The sequence below is a fragment of the Temnothorax longispinosus genome, chromosome 11 (genome assembly GCF_030848805.1).
Source record: "Temnothorax longispinosus isolate EJ_2023e chromosome 11, Tlon_JGU_v1, whole genome shotgun sequence".
Classification (NCBI taxonomy): Eukaryota; Metazoa; Arthropoda; class Insecta; order Hymenoptera; family Formicidae; genus Temnothorax; species Temnothorax longispinosus.
In genome coordinates, this window is record NC_092368.1 from 13,373,127 (window position 1) to 13,386,752 (window position 13,626).

General features: G+C 35.8%; 1 protein-coding gene across 4 annotated transcripts in view; it reads right to left on the reverse strand.

Annotated features, from left to right (window-relative positions):
- The window catches only part of Nlg-3 (neuroligin 3), a 153,444-nt gene that overhangs the window by 22,490 nt on the left and 117,328 nt on the right, over positions 1 to 13,626 (reverse strand). For all 4 annotated transcript variants that reach the window (XM_071794403.1, XM_071794404.1, XM_071794402.1 and 1 more), the window contains one exon: positions 1,283 to 1,441. In XM_071794403.1, coding sequence (XP_071650504.1) covers positions 1,283 to 1,441 — 159 coding nt within the window. The remainder of the gene's footprint in view (positions 1 to 1,282; positions 1,442 to 13,626) is intronic.

A 13,626-nucleotide genomic window follows, 5' to 3' on the forward strand; every position in this document is an offset into this window, starting at 1 on the left:
GGGTTTGCTGTCACACCGAAGAACGGGATGAGTGAGTGAGAGTGAGAGTGAGTGAGAGAGAGAGAAGAGAAGAGAGGGAGAGTGGGAGAGAAAGAGGATGAGAAAGAGGGAGGGAGGGAGGGAGGGTCGGAGTGAAGTCAAGAATTTAGTTTGGTGAAACGGAAGACCTGGCCGTAATGAGTTTCCTATTAGATTTGGTTGCCCGGGTTGCCAGGCAACAACCCGGGTCGTCGGAACTTGCAATCCCCGTGGCCGCGTTCGCCATCGTTTCTTCGTGCTCTTCTACTTTTTCTGCGGTTTCTTACCCCGTCGTCCGGAGAGCGTCGCACGTCAAACGTCACGGAGTAACAAGTTCTATTTAATGGTGTAACCCCGCGCGCGGCAGTCTGCACCTCTTGGGCAGACGAGTAGGATACGTGTTTGGAACTAATTGACCGGTTTCAAGGACCGGTTGCACCAACACCGACCTCGGTCGGGTCATCTCTGTCGCGACCGCAGCTTCCAGTACTGTATGTTTGCCTATGGATCGGAGCAGGAAAATTGAGTAAACACACTTAGCGTTAAGTGACGTCGTCGGTGTAACCGGCCCTAAATAGCTAATGAGCTACGGTCGACTAGCTCGTTTCAAACCTTAACTGCTGCGAGGTAGCGTTTCACACCATTAAACGAGCAACTAACATATGTGATTTATCTGAGTTCCGAACTGTTCGCAAAAGTTATATCTGACTCAGCAATCGAGATTAATTATCGAGGTTTAACGCAGACGAAAGGAAAGGAACGTACATAGAAACCTAAGAAATAAAAAATATATGTTGAAAATCTCAGAAATTGACGATCTACTAGAAGTAAAGACATTAAGAATTAAAATCTGTATTTATGTACGGAAATTAAAGTAAACTTTTTTGAAGAATTAAGAAATTGGAAGTTTTATAAGACAAACCGGAAATGTAAAGAAATTGAAGGAAACTAGCGTCTAGACGCGAAGTTTAGCAACTAATAGATCCCGGAAGTTGGAATCAATTACTCAAAAATTTAAAGAACAGGAGAACTATTTTAAGACTCCAAGGAGATGACGCGTCAACAACTTCGGGATTGAATCCCCAACTCGAAATGTCTGGTCACATCCAAGGATAGACCAAGATACAGGAATCCTCGAGGACCTATAGGATTGCCAGGTCCAAAAAACAGGAGATTTGACTCTCCAGGAAAATCCAGGATTCCACAGGGCTGAAGAGATCTAGATGTCACCGAATTGGGACCGAAGGCATCTGTCATGACTTACCGAGAATGCCGAGTCTATAGTTGATGGTGACGACGACGACACCTCCGTAACTCGCCAGGACGCTGCCGTCATAAGGATTTCCGCTGCTCCATTCGTAGCTCTCGCCGTGCACGAACACAATCACAGGATACCTTCTGCCGCCGCCGTCCCTCGCGCCGGCTGTAATCAATAAAATTATTCTGGTGATCGATCGACAGTCTCGACACCTGATAGTTCACGTCGCGCGGCCTTAAAAGGTCATTTTTCAGTCTTTTAAGGTTCTACGGAAGTTTTGACAGCCGGGTAAAGAATTACCGTGTCCTGAGGAAATGCAAACTTTACCAAACCAGCAATCGAACGGTCATATCCTTTACAATCGTAAATTATTGCATATTTGCAATTTGCAAGAGATACTACTGGTACTGGTCGCAAAATCAGAATATATTTAGAAAATTTAAATGCAGGAAAGAATTATGCGCGATTGCTTCGACGATGAAGAAACATCCTGCTATATATATGCGCACAATAAGTCAATAAATGATTAATATAAATTGATCGAGCTAACACATAATACAAGTTAAATAATAAAATATACTATTTAATAATAATAAACAAAAATCAGATAGATTTGTAATTTAACCTTTAATGTTACACAGTAAAAAATTTTGTGTTAAATTTAACACATTTCACATGTCCCAATTTATCCACTCAAATTTTCGTGTTATTTTAACATAAAGCAAATATGTAAAAAAAAATAACAAACATAATATGTAAAAAATTAACATAAAAATTTAACATTTAGACGCTTTCAAAAATCAAAGTTTATGTTAAATTGACATCTCTATAATGTTAAATGTAATTAAAATAAGATGTTATTTTAACATTTAAGAGAAGTATTTATTTTTAATTTTGATCTTTTTTTGATGAATAACATAACAATTATGTCAATTTAACACATAGTAACTGTTATAAAAAGGAAGATAACACAATTTATCTGTTCACTTTAACATATAAAATATATCACCAAGAATTCATGCACTTACATATATAAATTGTGTTATTTTAACTCTTAAAAATGGTTAATATTAATTTAACATAGAAAAGTTAAGTAACACAACAACGATATGTTAAATTAACATACAACTGTGTCAGAAATTTAACACAAAACTTTCTACACAGGAAAATTTTAACACAAATACAAAATGTTTTTTACTGTGTATGTAAGTAAAGATATACATATGTAAAATGTGCGTAATACGCGAAAGATTTCGATGCTCATTCAAGTTCTGTGCCTAATGGACAAGGTGTGTGCCTGTTGGGCGACGTGTCGCTTTTGATGTAATTAAAACAAGCGGCGGGGTGGCGATGGCGGTGACTCGTACACATGAAAGGGGTGTGCGTCAATCTGATTTGCCATGGTAATGCCGGAAGGGTGAACACGCGAGGGTGATCGCTGCGGCCAGACCGAGCACCGGTCATAATTCAACAAATCACGCGTCATCATCCTCGCGATAGCGCAGACCCGCATCACGATCACCCTGTTGCCTTCTGCATCCTTTGGCCCCTCCCCAACCCCTCGTGAAACGCAACGACCCTATGACAGGTCGCATCGATTAGTTTACAGCTCTCTCTCTCTCTCTCTCTCTCTCTCTCTCTCTCTCTCTCTCCCTCTATATCTCTCTCTGATTTATATACATATATATATATATTACATTTATAATATTTAATATGTTTTTTATAATATTTCTAATAAAATACAATAATTTTTATATTATTTTTAACAAAACAGCAATAATTTCTGTTTTCGGATTTGTTTTAATTATTAAGCAAAAATATATTTCAGATTTCGTCCTCTTTTTACTTTAGTGATAGGGAACCGTAATTAAAATTTTATATGTAATTTTAGAGTTGACCTTATACAGTTTCCTGCTTTGACGTTAAAAGTTGCAGTACAACAAATATGAAATTAAAGCTCAGTTTAATTTCTTCTCTTTCAAGATTTATTTCCTAGAATTCTTCAAAAGTAATTTAAGCCGGTAACGTAAACTCTTTCGGATATTGCGTAAGGAAGGAGATTTTGTGTGATATTCATTTCCACTCTTAGTAAGTTAATTTGCTAAAAAAGAGATCTCGTAAGGATAAACGCATCGCGGAAAATGGACAGCCGTCAATGCGATTAGAGGAGTAAAACGACCGCTTGATTGCCCGGCCGTGCTAATTAAGTGAACGTCCAGAACGATGACGATTCGGTGGCCAAATCAATTAATGGACCGCAACTACGCCGGGCTAATTATTATTTTCATTATCGTCCTTGTAGCTTCCTCACGTGCCCTTCCTAATTGGCGACTCCGCCGATTGCTCGAAATACACGTCCCCAGATACATGTTATCCGCTAAAGCCCATTTTATACGAACTAGGAATTCGCAGGAGAATTCTGTCACTAATTGTCTACATGTAACGCCGGAAGTGCTGAAAGCAGTTACCTTCTTGCATTTTTTTTTGGAACACCTTAAAACGCTCTACAATATCTTTTTATATGCGAAAGAGTGGTTTTTCTTATCAAAAAAATTAATGCAAAATAAAGGGTAAAGTTCATCTCAATATTCCTAAACGTTATCAACATAACTTTTATCATTAAAACAAAATTTATTGTTCATTTATTTTAATATTATATTATATTACATATATTAAGTTATAAAAAATTGTAATTTATAAATCTTTGAGTTTTTCTAAAAGTTCAGTAATATTCGAAGCTTCAGGGCTTGGAAAGCAAACACAAGAATAGAAAATTTGCAATATTCGAGAATAAAAATTTAAATCCGAGATAAGAAGACTATACAATATACGAAAGGGAGAACGCGGTTTAGCCTCAAATGCCAATTTTCGATATCAAATCCCATACATTCAGAATTCGGGGTATTGAAGGATCTCGCGCAATCGCAGTTTTGCGTTTTTCTCGTAAACAAAGAATAAGAATCTCATTTCCCCGTTACGGGAGGGAAAATCGGACTTTCAACTTATCCAGCCTTTGTGGCATGGCGGCGCGGCGTGGCGCGGCGTGGCGCGACGATATATTATTTCGGCCGTGAATAAATTTACAAGCGCCCTGTCAATATTTGATGCGATCCACAAACAATTTGCCGGGGTGCCTCTAACGGACTTTACATATTCATAGAGCGGTGCTCCGTAGTTTGATATCGTGAATGGTAAACGAGAACTACCTGCGTTCCCCGTTAGATCGCTTTATTTTACAAATTCGATATTGCATCCGCCTTCTTAGCAACGCTTTCTTTAATCCTTTCGGCCTCCGTTGGCGAATGTCGCCAACACGGAGAAAACACTTTGTGCATTTATTACGCAGAAATCGAAACTTTTCTAATCCGGCTCGATTTTACGTCATCCGCGATTTAATTTTAACTCTCGTCGCCACAATGCTCGAAAATGCAAAAGCATTAAAAGAAAACTTATTAAATTATAAAATGTGGTTTCTGCAATTTTTACCCATAAAGCATTTACCCATAAAGCAGAATGAAATAAATATCGTTATTTCGTTAAATTTAAATAAATCGTATTTTTATTATTGCACTATTTGATATCCTAAATTGAATGGGTTTCAAAAATAATATTTTTATTAAATTTCAATAAATTATTTCTACGCGTCAATATAAATATGCGAATATTAAATGCTCGTTTACCACAAAAATTCAAAGAGTTTTATCGCAGGAGCTGGAGCTTTCTCTCTTTTGTGTGTGTGTGTGTGTGTGTAGTCATGATATTTATATATCATTTCAAAAAAATCGTCTTTCTTCTAATCTCAATTTCAACTCTCGGACTATATTTTGTTCTCCCAGTTTTGAAACGTTACATATATAAAGAAAAAACGAATGGACAGGAATGCAAAACTGAAAGCGGCAGGGTTAACGTCAGGATAAACCTGCACAATGATGCGCGGCAAGGTCGGGTGCAACTGCAGTGCAGCGCACTTTATCGCGTCGTCCCGCGAGTTACAGTGACACAAGCAGGATTACGGTGTACAGATAAGGACGACGGTGCGGTTATCACGGCTGCATTCATTGCCTGTATTCACAGCGGAATCGCCGCGGTAAAAGCTTCGCATACAGTCCACAGAAGCGACGTGCACGCTGGATACGCTCGTCTTATTAAGAGATGTCCTTATATACGACTGTGCTCTTATATGTGGCCACTCACGAAAATGACGTTTATCGTCCTCGTAAATCTTATTGCCCCTTTCTTTTTTCCGGATTTCTTCGCGGGATAATTGTTTGCTTCGGATAAAGAAAATCCGACAATTGCATAAGATAGAAAAGTTAGAAATTCAATAAACAAGATTGAAACTTAAAAATTAATTAAAAATAAAAATGTAATTTAAGACAAAAATTCTGAGGAACGACAAAAAACTTTAAAATAAAAAATATAAATAAGGACGAAGAATGTGAGCAGAGAAACGGGAATTAAATTGAGAATAAGTAGGTCTGAAAATTCGATAATGCGCGATAATAATTGTAAATGTATAAACGTTCGGGTTATTGTAAAAAGTTGAAAAATTTTACAACTCGGTATTCTAAGAGCCAATTATCTCGAGAATCCCGGGCGTTCGATTCGAGGATTCTGAAATTTCGACGATCATAACCGTAGCTCTTGTATCGAACTCGTTCCCGATTGCTACGCCGAGGCCCTTCACCGTAAATTCTCCTCAATATATCGGCTTAAACCACCTCCTTGATTCTGTCGATATAGATCCTATCATTTTCCGAATTGACGCGCTTCGGCACGTACGTATGGATTTTAACATCGACGAGAGAAAAAAGAGACTTTTTTTTCGCGCCGCTTTTGCATCTCATTTTTTGACGCATCTCCGCATTGGGACTACCAATTTTTTCGGACCGATTGGAATATCGAGAGCGTTACATCATAAAAATGTCGTTAAAAGTTTTTTATTGCGTCATTATTTTCTCTAATCGAAAAATTCGAGGTGGAAAATTTCCCCAAAAACGTGAATCGCCAACGGCGGACGATGACATGAACACGGTCGCAGACGGCTTGTCGTTATTTTTATGCTCGACGTTACCGCGTCTCTTGATGTGTTAAAAAAACATGCTCGAAAAGAATTTCTCAAATACAGTTTTTTCAGTCTTTTTTTATTTACTTTCACAAACTTTTGTCGAGTAATTTCAAGTTACACTTTGTGTTCGCATTCTTTTACATCCTCTTACGTTATACTCTCTAAATTTCATCTTCGACTTTTAGAGAATAATATCACCACTCTCTGACCTTTCTTTGGCGAAAACATCGCGATATTTGAATAAAAATAATATCGTGAAATTTCGTTTAACACATTAAATATATGTTCGGCTTAAGTACGACACGAGGATCGCGGTTTTTTTATATCCAGCGGACAATCTTAAACTGTTTTATATATCCCTTTTAGCCACCTTTTACGCCCGCGAGAAGGTGAGCGAGTCTCCATTTGCGGAATCTGCCTCAAAGATATCCTGACGGAGAGAAACAGGCCGGGAGAATGGAAGAACTGGGGGAATCATTTGAGATTTTCGTACTTTTCGGATTTTCAACTTCCATCCTAGCTCTTACCTCGCGAGCGCGCCGATAAGGGGTGCATAAACGAGCATAGGTAAATGAGTTCCGCCATCGGTCGAGATTTCCGCGTCGTAAAATTTCGTTGCTAGATATGTAAAAAGCACCACGCTAGATATGTAAAAAGACGCTTTTTTTCGTTCACTCGTTCGTTCGTTTGTTCGTTCGTTCGTTCATTCGTTCGTTCGTTCGTTCGTTCGGTCCTCACGTAATCGGGCGCATTATGTGCGCCCTCGTCCTGAACAGTTGGCGGATAATTTCGGCCTCAAGCAGCCCGAGGGAAGTTTCGCCATTATCTCGGGAACGAGATTTTTCGAGCGCAACTGTCGAGATTTGTGTTTAAATAATTATGGAACAAGAATGGAACATACTTTAACGGGAAAACAACGAGAAATCAAAGAAGCCAAATCCTATCCAGCATAATTTTTCGCTTATTCTCATGCAAAGCGACTTTGTAAACGAATTTTTTGCAAATTTATATTTGAAGATGTCAGATGCTTCAAGAAATTTTAAAATAACTTACGCCATTACAATTTAATTTAAAAATCTTTTTATTAAGATATTTAATATTGTAAATTAAAGCAGGTATTATATTTAATATTTCCTGAGAGAATTTTGTTAAAAAAATTCTTAGTCCATTTTTCGGGAACCGTTGAAAAGGACTTTGAGTTCTCGAAATAGTTACAAGAAAATATTTTCTAGGGCAGGCGGAATCACCGAGATGCGGCAACCAGTTGCCAGAGGGAACAATCGATAGTCGGAGACAATTGTGATATGACGTGACGAGCTCAGAGCAGTCCGTAAATTTTCCAGGCAAATGGAGTAATACTAGAACTGTCTCGTTTCCCCCCTTCTCTATCAAATCTAGACATTTTATTATTAAGGAAGAAATTTTTTGACACATTTGGAATAGCAAGGAAGCTTATGGAATCGATTCGATACAGATGCCAATTTAAAAGTGAAGTAAAAATGAAAAATTGCGCTCGATAAGTGACTTGAAGTTGTTCCGCGTAACAACCTTCTTTATTCGCGGTCCGCAAAAGCTTCCGTCGTAATGATATTTCGTTAATTAAAATCGGCAATATTAAAATCCCATTTAAACTCTAATTAAGAGCCTTTTTAATGTTCTCAAGAGAGACTTTAGCAGACTGTATCGTTAGACAATAATTGCGTGATTTTTTTTTAAATCATCATCAGAGTCTTCTAATATTATAAATTTGCATAACAAGATACGGAAAATGACTGTACAATCAAACAATAAAAAAGTGGTAGAGACCGCATTGCATCCTCTCTCTAAGAAAAAAACAAATAAACAATGCGAAGAGTTTTGTGTTGTATGGGTGAACAAAATAGAAAAGGAAAAAATGATAACAAAGTAAATAAAATAACTGTAAATAAATAAATAATATGTATCATATCCCTAACAGCAAATGTATATTCTGAGAATGTTCAAAGGATATCGTAAAGTATAAAACATTATAAGGATGTTCTCGGTATATTAAGTACATTTTTAGTATATTCTATAGATATACAAGATATTATTGCTGTTAGGGATACACAATATAAGAAACAGTATTGTCAATATTAATTCAATTTTTATAGGGAAATGTTTAAGCGGGTATAATAGCGGGTACAACAGAAAAGATCCCAACGTTCGACGATTCAAGTCCCGTCTTATTCTCTCCATCGACAATTTTTTACGCAGCGATTTTTTTAATACCCCGTATCTCGGGGAGCGTCGGATTCGCGTCGGCGACAAATCTCGACCGTAGAGGGGGAGGAAACACCAACAAAGCGTCACGATTTTGCTGACAGTGTCTGTCCGCGACGATGGCACTTGATAGATGATAACAACCGGGTTCGCCTCTCGTTTACCGGCAGCCATTCACGGCGGCATGGCACAGCTGGATGCGGGGACGGTAAACAGTCGTGACACACGCGGTTTTGGAACGCGAACACGAAAAAAAACGAAGGGGGAGCAAAGAAAAAAAAAGAAAATAATTAATGAGAGCGGAGCTATTGTCGTGTATCGCCCCTGCCTGATGATGGATCGCGGATGGGGTTATCGGCGCGAGCTCTTATCGCCTGTCCGCTCGATGATGACACGTTTATAAAGCGGATTTTCCGCATGCCGACATTGCGTGCTTGACGTTAAAAAGACCATCCACGGTTTATCAAAAATATTGTTTATTTGAAAATAAAGTTTATTTTTATAAGTTATAATGTTGGAACATTATTAATAGCGCGCGATATATATATATAAATAATATCCAAGAATAATATTAGTGGCAGAAGATCTGATTGTGAGTCCAAAATATTATTTATAATATTCGAAATATAATTTTATGTATAAAAATATTTCTTATTAAATAATATCTTAAAGTTGAATTTAAAAAACTTAGCAAAGAGTTCAAAACGTTAATTATTTATCAAATTCCAAAAAGATATGATCGTTTAATCAGAAAAGTCGTCAATGCCGAATAACAAAAATTTAATTAAAGTTTAAAATTGGGATTCTAATTAAATTTAAAATAAAAAGTTAACTCCATTTTTTTACTTTTTACTAAAACCTCTTTTAATTACAATAGCTTTCAAGCTCTAATCGACTCTAATTAAAATCTTCATAATTTTAATAGTTTGACAGAAAAATAACATTTAAAAAAATATCTCTCATAACTCTGACGCTTAACGAGAAAAAGTGCAAGAAAGAGTATACTCATCTTTGGTGCAGTTTGCTTCGTATAATTCCGCTTTCCACTCGACGTGTCGTTAATTTTGAACAAGTAGGTGTTCGCACGTGTTCACGGACTAGCTCGCATAACATATTATCCACACACTTAACTTCCTCTCTGCTTGTTCTTTGTGAATTAGCCACTTTAAAATTTATGTGTTTAAATGTACTTTAAGTTTTTAAAGTAAAATTAATTATTTTGTATGCACATACCTATATGTGTACAGGATCAACTTTTGCATTTGTTTAACTTTCTGATTGATTAAAATTATATTATTTTACTGTTTGCTTCATTATTTAAAACAAGGCGGAAAAGCATGCAAGTAAAACTAAATTTTCAACGTGTTAGAGGAAAGAGAAGTTATATTCGTGAGCATTACGGAGAATCATGACCGATTATGATAACACAATCAGGTAAATAGGAAATGTGCCAATATGCAGTCAGGCTGGATTTCTTGTGCCTAATAATATTTTTCGTGTGAATTTATGCACATTTCTTTGCTTAATTTAATTTAGCGTTTTGTTTATTATATCTATTATTGTAGTAGTATCATTAGGCTATATTGGTATATCAGTTTTAGTGTTTGCCATTTGACAGAAAGCGGTACTTTATTCAATATGGCCTGAAGAGGGTGCCTAAAATATTACTGGCGCCATCGCCCGCCATTTAAAAGAGGAGCATGCCGAAGTAATGAGCGGCGCTCGGCGATCTCATTATAAAATACGTGGCTGAAGCAGATGTTAGATAAATTTCTAATTTACTTATATTAACTTTACTGCGTCAAGCGTGACCCGTTTTAATGGATTAATGTAAAGCGACTATGGCGCGGTGTTCATCCGGCCATTCCAGCCAGCCATGATAATCCAAGACGCCCATGGCAACTGCCAGATAAGGATAAAACTTCATGCCCGAGTCTATTCTCTAGGACTTAAGTTCGCAAGAGAGACACAGATCATTTTTAAGAAGATTTTTCGGTAATGATTTTGCCTTCGATATTTTTTACTGCTTTTTTTAACAGTTTATTTCTAAATATATATCCTCTTGAGCTATTTTGCAAACAAAATATGTAAAATGGTTTATTTATATATTTTATATTATACTGTAGTTTAATATAATTTAAATAATTATTAATTTTAATTGTCTATATTAAAAGCAGTCGTTTTTCAATATAGCAACACATTGTATAAGTTTTAAGAATTAATAGTAAAAAAAAGATAACTTTTATATATGATGCCGGATGTTTCGGTATATAATATCGAATATTTATAACAAAGGAATTAAAGCTGACTTTGATTTTATATTCCCTCTTGTGGACGAAGATCTTGGTACCTCTCGAATTCTCGCAGGATCCCGCGGAATCCTTTCCTTCTGCTATCGCTTTCCATTGCTCTCTACTGCTCTCGAAATGAGTTCAGCATCCCGGATGGTCCATACGTATAAAATTGATGGAAAAAAATTCCATTGGGGGGAAAATATTTTACTGCTATATTGCTTGAATATCCGATCCAGTCTCAGGAAGATATGGTGACCGTAAATTCCACCGTAGATAAAAGACCACCCTCTCTCTCTCTCTCCCTCTCCTCCCCGCTGTCTCATCAATATCGGAAATTACATTTCCATACCCGATGAGTTTTTAGATCCTTAATTACCAATTAACTGTGCGAAATGTTTATTGAAATCCGGCGCTCGTTTATATCCCGCGCCGGGCGGTTTTTAACGAAATTAATTTGGCTTACGCGAATAAACATATAGAGAAAATATTTGGGAAAATATTAATAATATTAATAAATATGGAAATTGGACTAAGGGAGAAAACATGAAATATTTTCTTCTGCAGTACCGTCACAAAAGATATATGCATCGGAATCATTATTGAAAAGAGATTTTATAGAAAAAAATCTCTCATAGATGTATGTATAAATATTTATCTCGAATTATATTTACCTTGAAATAAATTGTAATTAATAAAATGTGGAATTAAAATATTGAACTACTTTTTTCCAGTAATTTTTTTCATTTAAAATAAATATATACAGATTTATTTGAAATCCATAATATAATTGGATTGAGATTATTTATACATTCCTGTCGCAAAATCGCTTATATAATATAGAGCGTAATTAATTTCGCAGATATACGATAAGCATTACGTGACGTTAACACGCCGTGCATGCTAGTCGTGTATGATATTTCAGCAGCAGACGCAATCGCGGCACCACCGCGAAAGCCACCATCGTAGCTTACGTCGTCCTGGTCTCTTATTCTCATAAGACGCTTGCAAGGCTGATGAGGTTCGTGTCAAAGGGTGGCAGGATCGAATTTTGGATGAAAGAAACGTCAATATTTAATGCTCTCCCTTCGAGGATGCGAAGATCGAGGATTCAACGTGTCAAAAAGTGGAAGTAGTCGAGAAACCGAATGGCAAAGGCTCTAAAGGAAAGTACCGGATGTCAGAAGTTGAATACGTGCTAAGATGTAGACGTGAGAATCGAAGAGAACTGAAGTTCGGGAAATAAGAGAATCGAAAAAGTTGCAGATTTCATGCAAAGATCGAAAACATTTTAAATAAAAATGTTGTAGGTATTTAAGAAGAACAAAAAAATATAAGGTAACTAGAAGAAATATGCCACGCTTAACAAAAATTTGATTTTTCCTCCTTTTTCTTTCTCTTTGAAGTACCTTATTGCATACTGATCTTCTTTTTCCTTCTTTTATCTGATGTTATTTGTATATGATTTTACTGTAATATTTGGATTGTTTGCTATTAAAAAAGAAAGAAATACAAAAGTGTTGCAAAGTGACATATTACTCAACCATGTAGATAATATACCATGTATAAACATGTAGTAATTTAACTTCAAAAGTTACTTTATTCATAAAAAAAAAACAGTATAAGTAGTCTTTAAAATAAGTCAATACAAATGGTTTTTAGAATTAAAAATCGTGCAACCTTTGAAATTAAATTGTAATATTAAAATTATTATAATATTGGTTCGCAACATTTAAAATTAAAATAAAAAATAAATTTTAAAAACTTTAAAACCTTTCCTTATACATATATATATGAACTCTTTAAAAGCTCGTAAATCTTAAAATCTTAAAATCTTAAAATCTTAAAATTTTAAACCTTATAAATTTTATAAACTTTATATCAACTATTTTTTTCTTTTTAGTCTTTTTCGTATACATTCTTGTTCAAAACACGTAAAAGAATGTTTTTATTATTTTCTTTGTATTTCAACAGTGTTATGTTCAACAATAAATAATTTTAATTATCCGGGATACAATTTTGCAAAATATTAAAGTACGTAGCTTATTCATAGAGTAAATAAAATAAATAAAATTAATGAAACAAATATTTAGGTTTATTCAATTTCAACATTTATACGGGGAAATATTTGTTTACACTGTTTAATACGGCTGTCAGTAAAACGGAACCAGCGACGTACTGAACACTTTCATCCTATCCATCAATACTAATAGAACGACAAGCTAATCGAATTAAAAACAGTGTAACGCTTGAAGAATAACTTATTACACATAAAGCAGTAAGAAAGTTCTAAAAAGTACACATTATCAAATACTGACCTTATAAAAACTATAATATACTGCCAGGAAATTAATAAAACTTATGCAAAACGTCAGATATATAGATCTTTAAACAATTTCATGGTGTTACAAGAGCGCTTCTAACTTCTAACCATAACTTTGTTCAACATAATGAGTGGCATATTCCCCACACTGGCATATGTCCCCCAGTTACTCTAAAGGCCTCGCGTCACGTAACGTTTTCCGGCATAAGAAGGATTCGTAGATTTAGGCGTCGGGAGAGTTGAAGATTGTAGAAAATAAAGAGAATCCAAGTTTAATTTAATATATTGATTCCAATAAAGCTTTCAAGAGGAGCCAGAACTCTGTTATATTCGCGGGGACGAGCGCGCGCGTCAGGGAAATCCAGTTTAAAAGTGCTAGAATAATGGCGCCGATAGAACGCAAAATGCGAGGGGAATTAGGGATAAA